Below are 15,769 nucleotides of genomic sequence, written 5' to 3' on the forward strand. Positions count from 1 at the left end.
GTGTGTGTGTGTGTGTGTGTGTGTGTGTGAGAGAGAGAGAGAGAGAGAGAGAGAGAGAGAGAGAGAGAGAGAGAGAGAGTGTGTGTGTGTGTGGGGGGGGGGGGGGGGGGGGGGGTTGGTAGTGTCTGAGAAAGTGGTACCAGTTAGAGTAAGCACCTTGATAATTGCCAAGATATTTGCAACGCCCTGCAACTCTCCAAAGATATTCAACTAAACTTTACCCACATTTCTCAATCAGCTCAGCAGTGCTGACAGTGTTCCAACATACCAAAATGTGGAGCAAATGTTCTGGCATTTCCTCATTGACAGAGAATTGATGTTAAACCTTTCACTTGCAAATCGGCTACTATGATGGAGATGACAGCAGATGTGAAGTACAGTGGTCAGTCAGTGTAGAGCTTATTTATTAGCAATGTGTTAAAACTAGCACGAACACAACGCAATAAGAGATCATCGAGATAATGAAACACCTCCCAATAAGAACTGACTAAACAGGGGACCCCAATACGTCAAACGTATGTGGGGAATTCCTCACTAGGACGCCCCGTGAAGAATGAAAAAGTTTGGAAAATACATTTTCATGTTGAAAACGCGCCCTCTGGCGCACCAAAGCTCACACACTTTTTCCTGCGCAGCTTGTTATCTATCTGTAGAGGGCACGCCCGCATACCTACGTGCACGATACATCCTGTTCAACAAATTGAACGAAGAAGAAGAATTTGCCATAGCAACATCATCAACATTGATGTTTTACGACAATTATCCGCCGTATTCAGTGCGACCGGTGTCGTATATTTTGCAGAATCACCATGGCGTCTGTATTGAAAGAGACCGCAGGTCTATATGAAACATTGAAAACGGAATGGAACAAGAAAAATCCAAATCTGAACAAATGTGGAGAAATTTTGAGTAAGCTTAAGGTAAAGCTATGATCTTTGTTTTGTTTTCCAACCCTATAACTGCATCTTGGCAGTATGGTTGCTGTCAGTGCCAGCATCATTGCTAGCTAGTAGTAGCTAACAGTTAGCTGCTAACCTTACTGAGCTAGCAAACGAAAGTCTAAAAGCGCTGTAAGCTCGGAAATCCATTTCTATCGATAGAAAAGATCCCTTCATTTTGTAGACTGTGATATACATAGCTAGACTAGTGGGCTAGCTAATGTTTTTTGTTTGCTGCGTTTAGCTAGCTATAGCTATCCAGCAAATACACTTAACTTGACTGTTTACTTTTCAATTATTGAAGCTATGTAAATTTGATGTCACTCTTCTGTCCGCAGATCTCTTTATTGGAGTTGAACTTTTTACCAACTACTGGGACAAAGCTCACCAAACAGCAGCTGATTCTAGCTCGTGAGTATTCTACTAATAGACCAGAAACCTAGGACTAGGCGTAGATGTTGACATAATGGAAACGCAATGTCTGTGATAACAGCCACACTAGCTAGTGAGCTATATTAGCATATGTCCCTATACCGAAATGCTCCAGAATCTTAACTTCTACAAATGCACTTACCTAGCTCGCTAACCTTAACAAAGTATTCTGACAAATGTCGAACTTTTTTTCAGGTGATGTTTTGGAGATTGGAGCCCTGTGGAGCATTCTCAAGAAGGACATCCCTTCATTTGAAAGATACATGGCCCAGCTGAAGTGCTACTACTTTGATTACAAGTAATACAGTTTGTGAGCATTACAGACATAATGTGTTTGAGCAGGTCGATCAAACTAAAGCTGTTTTCAGATGGTATAGCTAGTGTCAAAATCCTCCGTTCTCTTCCCCCCTCCATTTAGGGATGAGTTGCCTGAGTCAGCCTATATGCACCAGCTGCTTGGGCTGAACCTACTTTTCCTGCTCTCACAGAACCGTGTGTCTGAGTTTCACACAGAACTTGAGAGACTGAGTGCACGAGACATCCAGACCAACGTATACATCAGACATCCAGTCTCCCTAGAGCAGGTGCCTTTAGTTCCTTGCAAAATATTGTACTAATGTTTAAGCTGGAAGTTTCAATGTTTATTTGATGTTCTTTTTTGTTTTCTTGTTTACTGTGGTTTGACAAGCAGCTGGTCTGCACTGTGCAAAAGCTTTTCCGTTCTCTCCACAATAATAATTCATTATCCACATTTGTGGAGCCCTATAACCATGAACCTTTGAGCAAAGTAACTTAATAACTTAACTCTCCTGTGAACTTTAGTACTTGATGGAGGGAAGTTACAACAAGGTATTTCTTGCCAAAGGAAATATCCCTGCTGAGAGCTACACCTTCTTCATAGATATTCTTCTTGACACTATTCGGTAAGAGGGAGCATGAATTTTGGGTTCCATAGCAATGAATTGACAATCAATGTCCTCCAAGTGACTTAATTAATTGATTCAGGAGCCAGTCACACAGGTAATCAAGGTCCAACTATGACATGGATTTCTTGTCTTTGTGTTTCAGTGATGAGATCGCTGGCTGCATAGAGAAGGCTTATGAGCAGATCCAGTTTAATGAAGCCACCCGTGTGCTTTTCTTCACTTCCCCAAAGAAGATGACGGAGTATGCCAAGAAGGTTTGTTATTATTATTTGTATCTACTAAGAAATGTGTATGATTCACCCTCCTTGACAATTAATCAGAACTAGGCTGATATGTTATTCCATTCAGAGAACAAGTCAATCATAATCTGTGCTGTATTTTGTTGTTTTTTGCAGAGGGGATGGACTCAGAGCCCAGATGGCTATTACTCTTTCAGCAGTCAGCAGCAGCGGACAGAAGAAGTGAACATCCCCTCCACAGAGCTGGCACAGCAGGTCATTGAATATGCAAGGCAGCTGGAAATGATTGTGTAGTGCAACTACAGGAGCCCAAAAGCTATCTCTTTCTCTCGAATATATATATACACACACACACACACATTGTGGGCCTTGCTGTTGATGACAAAGAAACATGCTAAACTACATTCATGACTCTTGACGATAATATGGTCCAATTAGGATTACGTAGTCTGCTTCAGTACAGTAACAATGTAGTGACTTTGCCTTTCAATGTCACTCTAAATACAGGTAGTTAAGAACATACTGCAATACACTTGGTATTTGGTTTCCCTTGTACTCAGAAGTTATAAACAATAAACATCGTTTAGTATACTTGAGTGTAAGTTGATTGTTTTTTTTGTTCTGTAGTACTCACAGAACTCAATTCCAATGTCCATGCCTTGTATCCTAGCAACTGATGGAGAATTGCTAATAAAGTTTGTGTGTTTGTTAAATGGTAATTTCTTGTCCCCCATCCCCCGTAGATTGGTTCTAAATCCACTTGATCTGGAAAATACCAATGTTTGTTTCAGAGATGATTGCGTGATGCTTGAAATTTGAATTATTAAAGCTTTTTTTCCTGACAAATGGCCAATGTATATTCTTAACATTTCATTTTAATAGATGACTTAACAGGAGCTCCTCCTTATTCTCATTTCATTCTTTATATTGAAGACCAATTTCACAGACATTGAGTGAAGTATAAATATTTGCTAAACACAAAGTATGAGTATTTGTGAATGACCCCTTGTGATTATTAAGGATGTGTATTATTACTGCCGAGACTCTCCTTCTTGCCTCTCTCTCAGTGCCAAGGAAACTGCCAGTGTTGCCGTGGTGACCCAAGAAGGTTCACACAGGTAGTTCCGACGTATATTCAACCTGAGGAGGGATGTAATAATAGTGACAGTTAGGTTGTTAGTCTTTTGTGACTTAGGAACGGCCAGTAATGAGGAAGAATATGAAGGAACAGGACATCTGCTCTCATAATGTAATAACTAAAGTATTTATGACAAAACCTCCCAGTAAAATATCACATTGAACACTGCTGGGGAGTTTTGCAGCTTTACAGGAAACAGATTGAAGTGTCATGTATGACTCACCACTTTGTGACGTTGCGTGGCAGTGCTGCTTTGTCTCTGTGCTGGCAGTGTGTCTTGCGTGAGCAAGTTTGGTCTATAGTGAAGGAATGCCAGCGGCCCTCTGGGCGGGGTGGGCGCTTAGGAGATGGAGCAGAGGCACTGGGTGGGTCCTCTTGTTTCTCCTCTTTTTTGTCCTTCCCTATACTCTTGCTTGGCTTAGCTTGAGCAGATGCTCTAGGTTTGTATTTTTTCCTTGCCTTTGATGGTGAAACTGGGGGAGTAGAAACATGAGGTGGATTTGGGACTGCAGGAGGTTTGAGGTCTGAGTCTGAAGTTGCTGGTTTGGTAGTGGGTGTTTCTATAACTGTAGTGTTAGTTTTAGGGGGACTGTAGAGCTCTTCAAAGGGCACATCAATGACTGAAGACAGGGTACTATCATGTGGTCTCACTGGAGCTTTTGGTATGCAAAATGGAGGAGGAATGGGCCATGATGGGTATTCAGGCCATGGGTAAGGGCATTCACCACCACTGGAATGATGAAATTGGTAATGGGAACTAGTTACAGTTACATCAGAATCGGCATCAGCTGCCCGTTCATTAGCATACTCCTTAAATCTATCCATCAATATCTTGGTCTCAGCCTCATAATTGGCCTCTATAAAGGAAGGCATTTGGAAGGGGGTATTGTGCCCCTGTCCTTTTATACCAGTGTCCCCCCCCTGCTGTGAACTCTTATTTTCTGCAGAGGGACAGTCTTCTTGCTCGGGGACAGGGGGTTCTTGAGGTGCTTCTGCTGTTTCTAGAGTGTCCTGGCTGCCATCTACTGGTTGAGCCTTTGACTTGTTCGCTCGCATGAGCTTCAGCCTCATCCTTGCTGCTAAAGCACGGCCATGCGGTGAGTTGGGCGAGCAATGGGGCCGACTGCTACACACTGTTTTACTAGTGCTGTTTGGGATGCTACTCACTCCTTGTGGATCTGGTCCTTTTGCCTGAACTGGATTTCTTGACAGTTTCTCTTTTTGCATTTGTGCTGAAAGAGTAGTAGAGTTGGGAGGTTTTAGGATGGGTTCTGGGTCAATGGCTGGTTTGATGGTTGTGGTTGGCACTTGGTTGTTTGAGGGCTTGCTTGATGGTTGATTTGTTTGGGCAATGCCAGAGTCATGCACTTGAGCAAGAGAGGGAGTGTCCGTGGCTTGTTTGCTTGATGATTTGATGATCTTTGCTTTCTTCTGGGCCTTGCCTTCTTTGCGCACAGGGTTAACTTTAGTTGTCGTGCCTTTGACAGCCTCACTGTAAGGCACTCCATTCAGAGCTCTACGCACTGCTGCCTGCCTCTGAGGAGTGGGAGGTGGGGGGATCATCTCCTGTTTTTTTATGTACTCAAACCTGATGAGGGAGACATATCAAACTGTTACCGATGTAGCTTCATATTAGAGACACATATGAACATAAACTAGACTCAAAGCATTTATTGCACATAAACACATCCTATCGAGTCGAAGTAAAGGACTGAATTTACAGCAATTATTAGGCAGGCAGTCAAATAGACAAACTCACCTAAATTCTATCTGTGCTATAGTCTTCTTGGAGAGCACAAAGTTTGGCGGCACTTTAAGAGAGGGAGAAGATATCTCTGAATTATCTGTTGTGTCCGTAGTGCTCCTGCTGCAACTGTCACCACTAGGGGCCCCTGTTCTCACATTATTTGGGGAAGCAGTACTTGGTGATATTTTGACAGAGGGCTGCGTTTTTGGTGGCACTTTTACCCTAGTTGGGGCTGTGAGGGGGATAGGGTTAGGGCACAGAATTTCAGGTGCCTCAGAAGTCACCTTGATGGTCTGGTTCACAGCATGTCTCTGTTCTGTTGTCGGAGGCTTAAGGGTTATTGGGGGCTTAGGGGTTGTCTTCTCTGATGTGACATCAAGTTCCTCGTTTTGACAAGGTGGAGGAGGAGCGCTGGTGGCTGTAGAGGGGTTTTGCAGTGGTTTAGGTAGAGATGTAAACTGGGGAGGGGGGTCCTGTTGTTGAACATGTTTCTCAGTTTGAAGGTCCCAGGAAATGTTCGGAACACAGTGCTCTTTTTGCTCCTTTTTAGGAGGGGAGGGGACTGCAGAGAATGTGGGCACACTATGTGTGATTGTTGGGCTCTCTGTGCCAGCATCAGTTGGAGATGTAGTAGGCTGCAGTGGGCAGAATGGTCCTTGCCCCATGCTCACAGTGAAATCGGGGATACCCTTGAATAAATGTGGTGGTACAGGTTTAAAGTGATTTGAGCTTGGAGGTGTGGAATGCTTGATCTTGGTCTTATAGCTGCACCTTTCTGTATCTGTCTTGTGTGGTACTTCAGTCTCTTTTAGTTTTCCTTTCTCAATGTCTTGCCCCCATGATGAAACTTTTTCCTTTTGTTGCTCTTGCTCAGAGTGATTATTTCCCATTCTCTCTCACTCAGCTTTCCTGAAAATGAAAAGAAATATAAAGTAATAAATCATGACTGGGGCCTAATATATCATTGCCTGATCACAGATGAGCAGGCCTAGCTTAGCACATATGTCATGATAATAGAAAGAGAATAAGTAGAACGGATATACCCATTTAAATCAACATTCCATGGTGAGTGTTCCAGCGGGCATCTATTGGTGTAGCATTTGAGTTTTAGTTATTTTTTATTCCATGTCAGTCATGTTTTGGTGTTATAGTCAAATTGCCATTCTACTCATTCTATTTCAATGGTCATGATATCCAAACAATGTTTCTGTAACATTTTAGCTTTCACAACTCATCACAGTTTTAAGCTTCATGACCTTAAAAAAAGTTTTGGAGGAACCTGATTTGGGTTTGAAATGATTGTAATACATGGCATTAGCTAGGCTAAGCAGACGCTGTCCTCTTTATTGGATTTTCTCATAGGAATTTGAAAGGAAAGGAAAGGTCTGTGAGAGTGAATCTCTCCTTGCAGAGATCAACCTTACAGCCATTTGTCACTCAAGAGAATCAGGCCGTAAGTGATTGAACCTCACTCAGGTCCTGTGCTGTTCTGTGATGTGAGGAATGAGAATGTTATTTCTTAAGGCTACATTGTTGATAATTCCGGTAACCTTATGATGGTCATGTTTAAAGGTTATCATTTTAAATGTGTGTCTCTGCATCGGAGATAACAGCTATTGGAGGGAGTTCTTTAGATTATGATTGTCCAATCCTCGAACGTAGCCTATACTAGCTTAGCTAGCTAGTTTTTGGATAAAGGTATGTTAGCCACGTACAAGTTTCAAAATAGCTACAGAACTTATGCCGATACGTACCGTGCAATGAACCTCAGGTAAATCATTGCGGCTCTCATTGATGTTTCTGCTTTTTGTGCCCAGATAGAGCCTAACTGCAGAAGTTGGAAACGGCTGCAGAGTTGCTGTGCAGGAATTTTGAATGAAAATACATGTTTCTGGGCATTCTCTTGAGCACGAGCTGCTTGTCGGTGTTCGAATCAAGTACAGACAGTGGCAATATTACATGGACATAGAATATGACAATTTGATGTATAAACTGCCGAGTAAGTCTACTTCCATAGATCGACCTTATGTTGGCTTTTTCAAATCAATAAAAGATGCTACTACGGCATCTTGCCACAAGTTGGGGGGTGCTGTCCATGGTGCTGAAATATCTCGACTATAGTCGTTGGCTGCGCACTGGGAAGTTTTCTTTGCTTACAGGCATACAGGTGAATTTGTGAATTTGGTGAACTCCCCCGATTTAGTATAGAATCATTACAACCATAAACAGTATCTAATAAAGGAAAAAATAGACGTATCTAATACGACGTCATATTCATTTCTCTTGTTGCCACAAGTTGGTAGAGGCGGTCCATGGTAGGCTACTGAAACTTGAAACAGGCCGAACGTTTGTGTAAGAAGAATCCTCCAAAATAGTGGCCTAAGGCTACGCCATGGCTGTTGTCATTCCAGGTGTGTTGAGCCGAACAGTCACTAACACACCGCAAAGATGTATTCAAATTGTACATCGGTATAGCCTAGACAAAGTCACACTTCCTCACTGTGCAATGATTGCTGTGTTTTACAGTCTACTCAGCGGCAATGTTGCGTATCTGTTACTGTAGGTTACACGTTTGTCAAAAGCACTCTCCGATTGATAGCGACAATTTTATTTATTTATGTGCATTACTGTCATTTATTAGTGCGGATGTGCAGGCTGTTATAACGGTAGTGAGAATGGCACGCGGCAGGTAGAGTGTTAGAAATGGGAATAGGGAGGGAGTGATTTGGAGAAAGGGTGAGGGAGGGAGAGGGAGGGAGGATGCTGCCGCTGCTGCCAGCGGAAAATGGCTGCTGCAACCTCAAGCCCATTCTGTTACACCGAAACGATATAAATGTGGAGAAAGAAAAGGTTAGAAATGAGACCAGCGAGCACGATAGAGAGAGAGACAGACCGTGTAAACGAGTGAGGCTGTGAGTGCGCGCTGTGTTCCGAGAAGGGAAGTAAAAAGACAGGAGACCGGGGGCAGCAAGCTCGAAGCGGCGGGCAACACCAAGCCATGGAGGGCGAGTAAGTCCTTGCATTTTTATTTGTTAAATTCTATATTCAATCAACTAAGCTTGGCCATTAAAATGACCCTTTGAACCACCAATGTTACACCTAAAGGCAAACTGAGGACAGATAAGCTAGACACTCTCAATTGATGTAGTTGGGAATAAACACCATTACGTAGTCTTAAATCAACAGTATACACCCCATTCCCGAGATATCCACGCAACTATGTAATAAATATGTAGGCTTACACGGCAGCTATGATTTAAAAAAAAAAAAAAAAAAAAAAAAAAAAAACATGGCCATGAATGATATCAAAGGCTTCTAATCGAACGATGACATTCTAAATGGGCTGTGCGATAATAGCGGAAAATAGTCACGAAGTAATGTGTAGTTCTGTTAAACATGAAATAAATCAGTCAATGTGTAAAATGTATTGAAAAAATTGACGAAATATGGCGAGTTTTGGCATACATCGCGTCATTCACAGACATAGGCTACGATACAACGAGGGAGGGATGATAGCGATGTGATTTTATCAACGCGTCTCGGGTTTCATTATGATTTTTAAATCCAAACTTTATGAATGAAATGTGATTTTTCTCTCTCCCTCTCCCTCTCCCTCAACCCCTCCTCTCCTTCCCTTTCTCATCGCCCCCTCCCCCATCTCTCGCTTCCTCTTTCTACCCTCGCACCCTCATGCCCTCTCCATACGATCGTGGTTGTTTTCTTCCGAGATATTGAATATCCGTTCAAATCAGTCAGTTTATTGTATTTCATTCATAAAAATAACGGATATACGCCTAAGGGTGTGTTAGTGAGTGCGTGTGTAGCTTAAAGCCAGTAGTGCGAAACATGCGTAGCCTATCTAAGGGGAAAGGAGAACGCAATGTGTTACAATAATTGCAACAGTAAGGAATCCAATGTAGCCTAACACAAATTACGCGATGATGCATCTGACTCCACGGCTATGTCAATTCATTGTATTGGGATTTTTATTTTAATTTATCTGGAAAATAAGTTATTTTGTCTAGATGGCGAATGGGTGCGTTCATTGATACATCTATCAGGGAAACACTAATGCTTTCTACCACCTCCCATTCGGTCATTCTCTCTTCACCACAGGCGCTCTCTCTGCATTTATGTCCCCAGTAAGTAAATCCTTGGACAGGATTTCACTCAAGATATCGTTTCACACAAAACGGAGAATTCCCACTTCATGATTTGTTGAATTTGATATGATATTTGTGCAGTAGGCTATATCCTTACGTTCTTTTATACAGTCATCACATCCCAAGGAACAAAATTAGATTTCCTTGATCACGTGACCATCCATTAAAGAATGGGTTTGCTTCCTATCATTGGTAGGCTACAGTATCTATTGCATTGCTACATTTTAGGCTATTGCAATCGGAAAACATCGGCTAACATTGTAATAAAAGAAAGGCGTTCATGTGACATGAGACATTGCTTTTTTCTTGACATTTTTGTGCAGGGGGATGATTTAGAGTTGTTGGATGACACAATACATTACCATCTATGTCAAAAGAGTAATTCCACTTCATTATTTTCTTGCAACATGAGCAGTCATACAACGTTGCAGGGTTTGGTTTGGCATACTGTATGAATGTATATTGTAAGGCGCTTGGGAGAGCTTTTTGTAGGTCTACTCTGTTCTCTGACCATTTGCCTCTGCATCTTTGTGAACAGGACAATGGGATATTATTATTATTATTATTATTATTAATATTATTATTATTATTATTATTATTATTATTATTATTATTATTATTATTATTTGTTTTCTGTTAGGTGTCTCTTTTCTTCAACATTGTGTGTGTGTGTTTGTGTGTTTGTGTGTTTATTCTTGCGTTGTCTAATCAGCCTGGGCCTGCACTCACTCCTCTCATTTCTCTGACAGTGTGCGTGTTCGTGCAGTGGTGATGACACGTGATGACTCCAGTGGCGGGTGGGTGCCCCTAGGAGGTGGTGGCCTCAGTCACGTGGTCATATGTAAGGGGCGGAGACATGAAGGCAGGGGGTGGAGAGAATACGTCATACGTGGAGAACGGCTGCGCGATCGAGCAGTGAGTGTGTGCGTGTGTGTTATGTCTGTCTCTGGTGCCATGTTGTTTCTTAATGCCACCTGAGGAACATGATTGTACCTTCATGTGTCCATACTTTATGTGACCCCCTACCTTCCTCTCTGTCTGTATAGCCGGTGTTGGATTGCGCTGTGCAGAGGGGACTGGTATACAACAAAGTGAACCCCATCTTCCATCACTGGCGTGTGGAGGATCGCAAGTTTGGCCTGACTTTCCAGAGTCCTGCTGATGCCATCTCCTTTGAGCGAGGGCTCCAGAGCATCATTGACAAGCTGGACAGAGGTAGAGCATGGGGAGATGAACAACATTGACAAATTAGAATTGCCACATTTGGATTATGCCTCATTTCTCTTACACCAAGATGTTTTCAAGATTGATCTATGCCAGGTTTTCTTACTTCAATAGTCCTGCTTGGAAATAACAAAACTTGACAAAAGCACATGCAAAATGTGTGCTTTGCTGCCCTCTTTAGCCACACAGACATTTTGAAAATGTACATACAGTGCCCTGCGTAAGTAACGGGACAGTGAAGCATTTTTTCTTCTTTTGGCTCTATACTCCACAAGTTTAGATTTGAAAACTAAGAGGTTAAAGTAGAGATTATCATCTTTTATTTGAGGGTATTTGTGTACATATTGGTATCACCATTTAGAAATGACAACACTTTTTATACATAATTCCCCTATTTCAGGGCACCAAAAGTAATGGGACAATTGGCATGACAGGTGTTTCTGGTAAGTCAGGTGTGATCCATCACATAACTTTTACAGGCATAAGAGATCTGTCAATGTCTCGTATTGATTCTAGGCTTTGCGTTTGCATTTGAGTCTGCTATTGGTGTCTGGCAACATGAGGACCAAAGAGATGTCAATGAAAGTCAAGGAAGCCATTATTAGGCTGAAGAATCTGAAAAAACGATCAAAACATAGCCAAAAACTTAGGCTTGCCAAAAACAACAGTTAGGAACATTATTAAAAGAAAGAAAAGCAGTAGTGAGCTCAGCAATCGCAAACAGCTGGTAGGCCAAGAAAGACTTCTACAGTGGATGACCGAAGAATGCTCACCATAATTAAGAAAACCCCCAACACAACTGTCCCACAGATCAGAATACATCACCAACCAACTACAGAGGCTTCACTGCAAGGTGCAAGCCACTAGTTATACTCAAAAAGGATGGTCAGGTTACAGTTTACTAAAAAGTACCTTAAAAGCCTGCAGAGATCTGGAAAAAGGTCTTATGGACAGATAAGACACACATTATCATGTACCAGAGTGATTGCAAGAGGAAAGTTTGGGGGAAAAAAGGATCTGCCCAAGATTTACAGCATATTACCTCATCTGTGAAACATGGTGAAGGGGGTGTTATGATTTGGGCATGTATAGCTGCCACTAGAACTGGCTAACTTGTCTTAATTGATGATATAACTGCTTACGGCAGCAGAAGATTGTAATCTGAAGTGTACAGAAACATCTTGTCTGCTTCAGTACAAGCAAATGCCTCAAAATTCATTAATTTCATTTCCTGATAAGATTTTAGGAAAAAATACCTCAAAACAAACAACAACTGAAGATGGCTGCAGCACAGGCTTGGCAGAGCATTACCAGAGAAGATACCCAGCGTCTGGTGGGGTCAATGGGTCGCAGCCTTCAGGCAGTTATTGCATGCAAAGAATTGTTGACCAAATACTAAACATGACTGCTTAATTTGAACATTGTATGAATCTGTCCCATTACTTTTGATACCTGAAAGTGTTGTAATTTCTGAATAAATAAATAAAAGCTGACAATTTATACTTTAACCTCATAGTAGTTGTATGATTTCAAATCTAAACTTTTGGAGTATAGAACCAAAAGAAGAAAAAATGCTTCACTGTCCCATTACTTACGCAGGGCACTACATTTTCTAATAGCGGTAATAATGTGCACATCCTTGTAAACAACTAAACGTAAAATAGGTACGTAAAGGCCAGTGCTAGACCTCAACAACAGATTTAAGAAAGTGCTTTGTTTGGACTACAACATTGCTCTTCACTGAACGTTCTTTATCATGTGATCTCATTCCTTGATTGTTACCGATTTATCATGGCCATTTAGCACTTTTTTAAAGCTCAAATCTACATACTAGACCTGGCTTTGAGTCAAATTTTGTCAGAACAATATAGCCTTTTGTCAGAGCAATATAGATGGAAGGTTGTTTAACAGGAAGTCTTGCTCAATAAATATGAAACATGCATCAAACTCTATGGTCACGTACACATTACCAACTTTTGGCTCGACATTCGAAGATATAACTGTTGTCACTGCAATTGTTATTCTGTACATACACTCATATCAGAGAGGAGAAAGAACACTGCCAGTATGTTAAAAAAAACAGGACTGGCTCCAGATTGCTTTTTTATGTGGGTGTGTCACAGATCACTGTACAGGTAGCCACTACACATCAACTACCGTTAACTCCGATTGATTGTCATAGACACACGCATGACTTTGCTAATTTGCATAGTACCTGGAGTCAACCTCGGTAGTCACTACCTGCTTTTTTTAGGACATATAACTTTGATTATCGCTCTCGTTCGGAACAAGACTGTGTGAATTTGACAGGATTAAGCACTAAGAAGAGGACTGACAACTGAATGTAGGTGTAGTGTGTACGGGGCCTAAGTGTGTGTAAGTCCCTTCTCTAAACTGCACGTTTCATATAAACCCACTTGGTTTCCGTGTGATCCAGGCTCTGACTCGCCTTCCTCCTCCACCCCTGAAGAGGGAGACACCGAGGATGATGGTCAAGCAGTGAGTGTCTTCACCCCTTTATCTGCGTTGTATGAAAGCACTGAATATCATCTCTATATACCATACGTCACATCTGTGTTGTCATAATATTTGTCACATGCATAAGGGTCAAAAGCCTGCATGGCTGTAACAGTCAATAGCTCAAGCCAACAGCAACAGTGATTGTTGCTGTTGGCTTCAATTCTCGACTGTTTTAGCCATGCAGGTGTTTGTCCCTTCTGCATGTGTGATGACTTGTAGTCTGTGTCAGTCTCATACAGGCAGTGAGTCGTCATCCAACAGCAGGAAGGAGATGCTTCCAAAACCCATCACCATAGTGACCAGCGAGTCGTCCTCCACCTGCTTTGTGCGGTCTGCTGCAGAGGAGTTTGGGTTTGGAGCCAGCCATGCTGTCACCACTCAGACCCCTGCCCAGGTAAAGACACTCATCTGTTCAAAATCTATCATTACATTTTATGTGGATGGAGAAAATGGGATAATATTGTCATGTTTCAAAGGTACACTCTTGTGTCTAATAAAATGTATTGTCTTTTTTGCATTTCTTGAATCGAGAAAGATGTGAGAGGCTTGCAATTGACAGATATTGGGAATTGTGAATGCAAATCCAGGGTGTTTCTTCCTCAGTGTTGAGCACTGCTCTTGTGTTGATGGTGTTTATAATGTTATAATGCCTCCCATTACTGATGCGTTTTTCAAAACTGATCGTTATTCATTATCTCACTCCTTTTTTACAGATCCACACTAGGCCTTCGCAGCACCAGCTCTCACCAGGAACTGTTGTGTTAAATCCCCCAGCACCCCCACCCCCTCCCCCTGCTCCCCCAACCCCGCCAGTGGGGCCCCCTGCTTCATCTCCCCTGTCTCCCCTCTCCCCCTCCATCTCTCTGCTGGAGGAGGGCGACCTTCGCAGTCTGGACCCCTGCAAGGACCTGTGGGGCTCCCGAGGTTATGAGGACTATCGGCGGGCGGGGGCAACAAGGACTATGGTGGGGGGGCTGACCGGTGGTGTGGTGGTGGGAGGGGGGGGCAGTCTGCAGGACAAGTCAGAGCTATGTGTGGTTCACTTTGAGAAGGAGCTGGCTGGGGTGGGAACAGCAGGCTGTGAGGTGACAGAGACACTAGATAGTAAAGGTTCCCAGCACCTGTCCTCATCTTCGCCCACCTGCATGTCCATGCCCAACGCTGTGTCAGGGGGGTCCTCAGGCGCCGGGTCGCCCCAGGAGACGGGTAAGGGCTCGCCCTCTCCCTGCTGCATCCACACTTCCTTGGCTACACCTCGATCACGGACTCGCAAGCGAGGGGGAGGGGCTGGCAGTGGAAGCGACTCTGGGGGTGTTGCTATCTCCCCTGACGATGACAGTCCATGTCCCCAGGGTTCGTCATCGTGCTCATCACGTTGCGTGTACTGCCGCTCAGTCTTCAGCGCCTCAGAAAACGGGCGGGGCCGCTGCCGAGATGCCCCGGACCCCGCCCTGCACTGTCTGCGCCAGTGGACCTGTGTGTGGTGTGCAGAGAGTCTGCTCTACCACTGCATGTCGGATTCTGAGGGAGAGTTCTGGGAGCCCTGCTCATGTGAGGACTCACTCGGGGGGCACCCGCACCCTCTCTGCTGTGCCCGCTGGTTGGCCCTCCTGGCCCTGTCGCTCTTCGTGCCCTGCATGTGCTGCTACCTGCCCTTGCGCGCCTGCTTGCGGTGTGGGGAGAGGTGCGGCTGCTGTGGGGGAAAGCACAAGGCGGTCCGATGAGGCCAGGCGATGGGGGAGGTTCCTGGACCAAGGGGGGTTTAGGCCATGGGATAAGTAAGCATAGTGACTAGGGATGAGCACAGTGGGAGAGAACAGTGCTCTCAGTAGACCCAAATCTCTTGCATAGCCCTCCATGGCCCCTTGGCCTTCCACTGCATTCCGCTCTTTCTCTTTTCAACCTGGACCCTTCCTCACTGGTCCATGTCTGTGGGAGATGCATTGCACACAGACCCAGGCTCTGTGGGATTCACCAGGAGCCTTCATAGTGAATGATTTACTGAGGATTGGCTGGTCTGGGTTTAGGGGTCAGTCTACTGTAGGAGGAGGAGGAGAGTGCCAGAGGCAATGATGTGTACACTGTTTCACATGTTTTCTTTTTTTTTCTTTTTGGGGTGTGTGGGGGGGGGGGGACACAGAAACAAAGGATGTTTAGATATATATGATTGTTATCATTTTGATTGGTATATTTTATTAAATTTAAAGACATTGACAGAACCCCCCATAGCACACATTCACAAACATTAGATATGGGGGAGTTTGTGATTTTTGTTATATGACCTATTTATCAATGGTATGAACACACTTGTCACATCTTACCTCTGATTTACCTCAGTTGTATCTCAAGTCCCAGAGAGAGAGGAAGTGAAAAAGCGTGTACGGTCAGAAATTAGACTGTGTGCAGTATTTAGACCACTTGGGGCAATTGCTGTGCCACCTA

General features: G+C 43.4%; 2 protein-coding genes across 2 annotated transcripts; both read left to right on the forward strand.

The window, feature by feature from the left end:
* Positions 1–787: 787 nt before the first annotated feature.
* Positions 788–3,375, forward strand: psmd8 (proteasome 26S subunit, non-ATPase 8). The gene is made up of 7 exons (XM_083694985.1): positions 788–920; positions 1,277–1,349; positions 1,566–1,668; positions 1,789–1,954; positions 2,193–2,293; positions 2,439–2,550; positions 2,692–3,375. Exons 1-7 carry the CDS (start codon positions 810–812, stop codon positions 2,827–2,829), a joined length of 804 nt encoding a protein of 267 aa, XP_083551111.1. The 5' UTR covers positions 788–809; the 3' UTR covers positions 2,830–3,375.
* Positions 3,376–13,535: 10,160 nt separating this feature from the next.
* Positions 13,536–15,051, forward strand: spred3 (sprouty related EVH1 domain containing 3; the record flags this gene model as incomplete). Its single annotated transcript, XM_083694517.1, has 2 exons — positions 13,536–13,721; positions 14,041–15,051. 2 exons carry the CDS (start codon positions 13,536–13,538, stop codon positions 15,049–15,051), a joined length of 1,197 nt encoding a protein of 398 aa, XP_083550643.1.
* Positions 15,052–15,769: the final 718 nt, after the last annotated feature.

This window comes from Argentina silus (assembly GCF_951799395.1).
Source record: "Argentina silus genome assembly, chromosome: X".
NCBI lineage: Eukaryota > Metazoa > Chordata > Actinopteri > Argentiniformes > Argentinidae > Argentina > Argentina silus.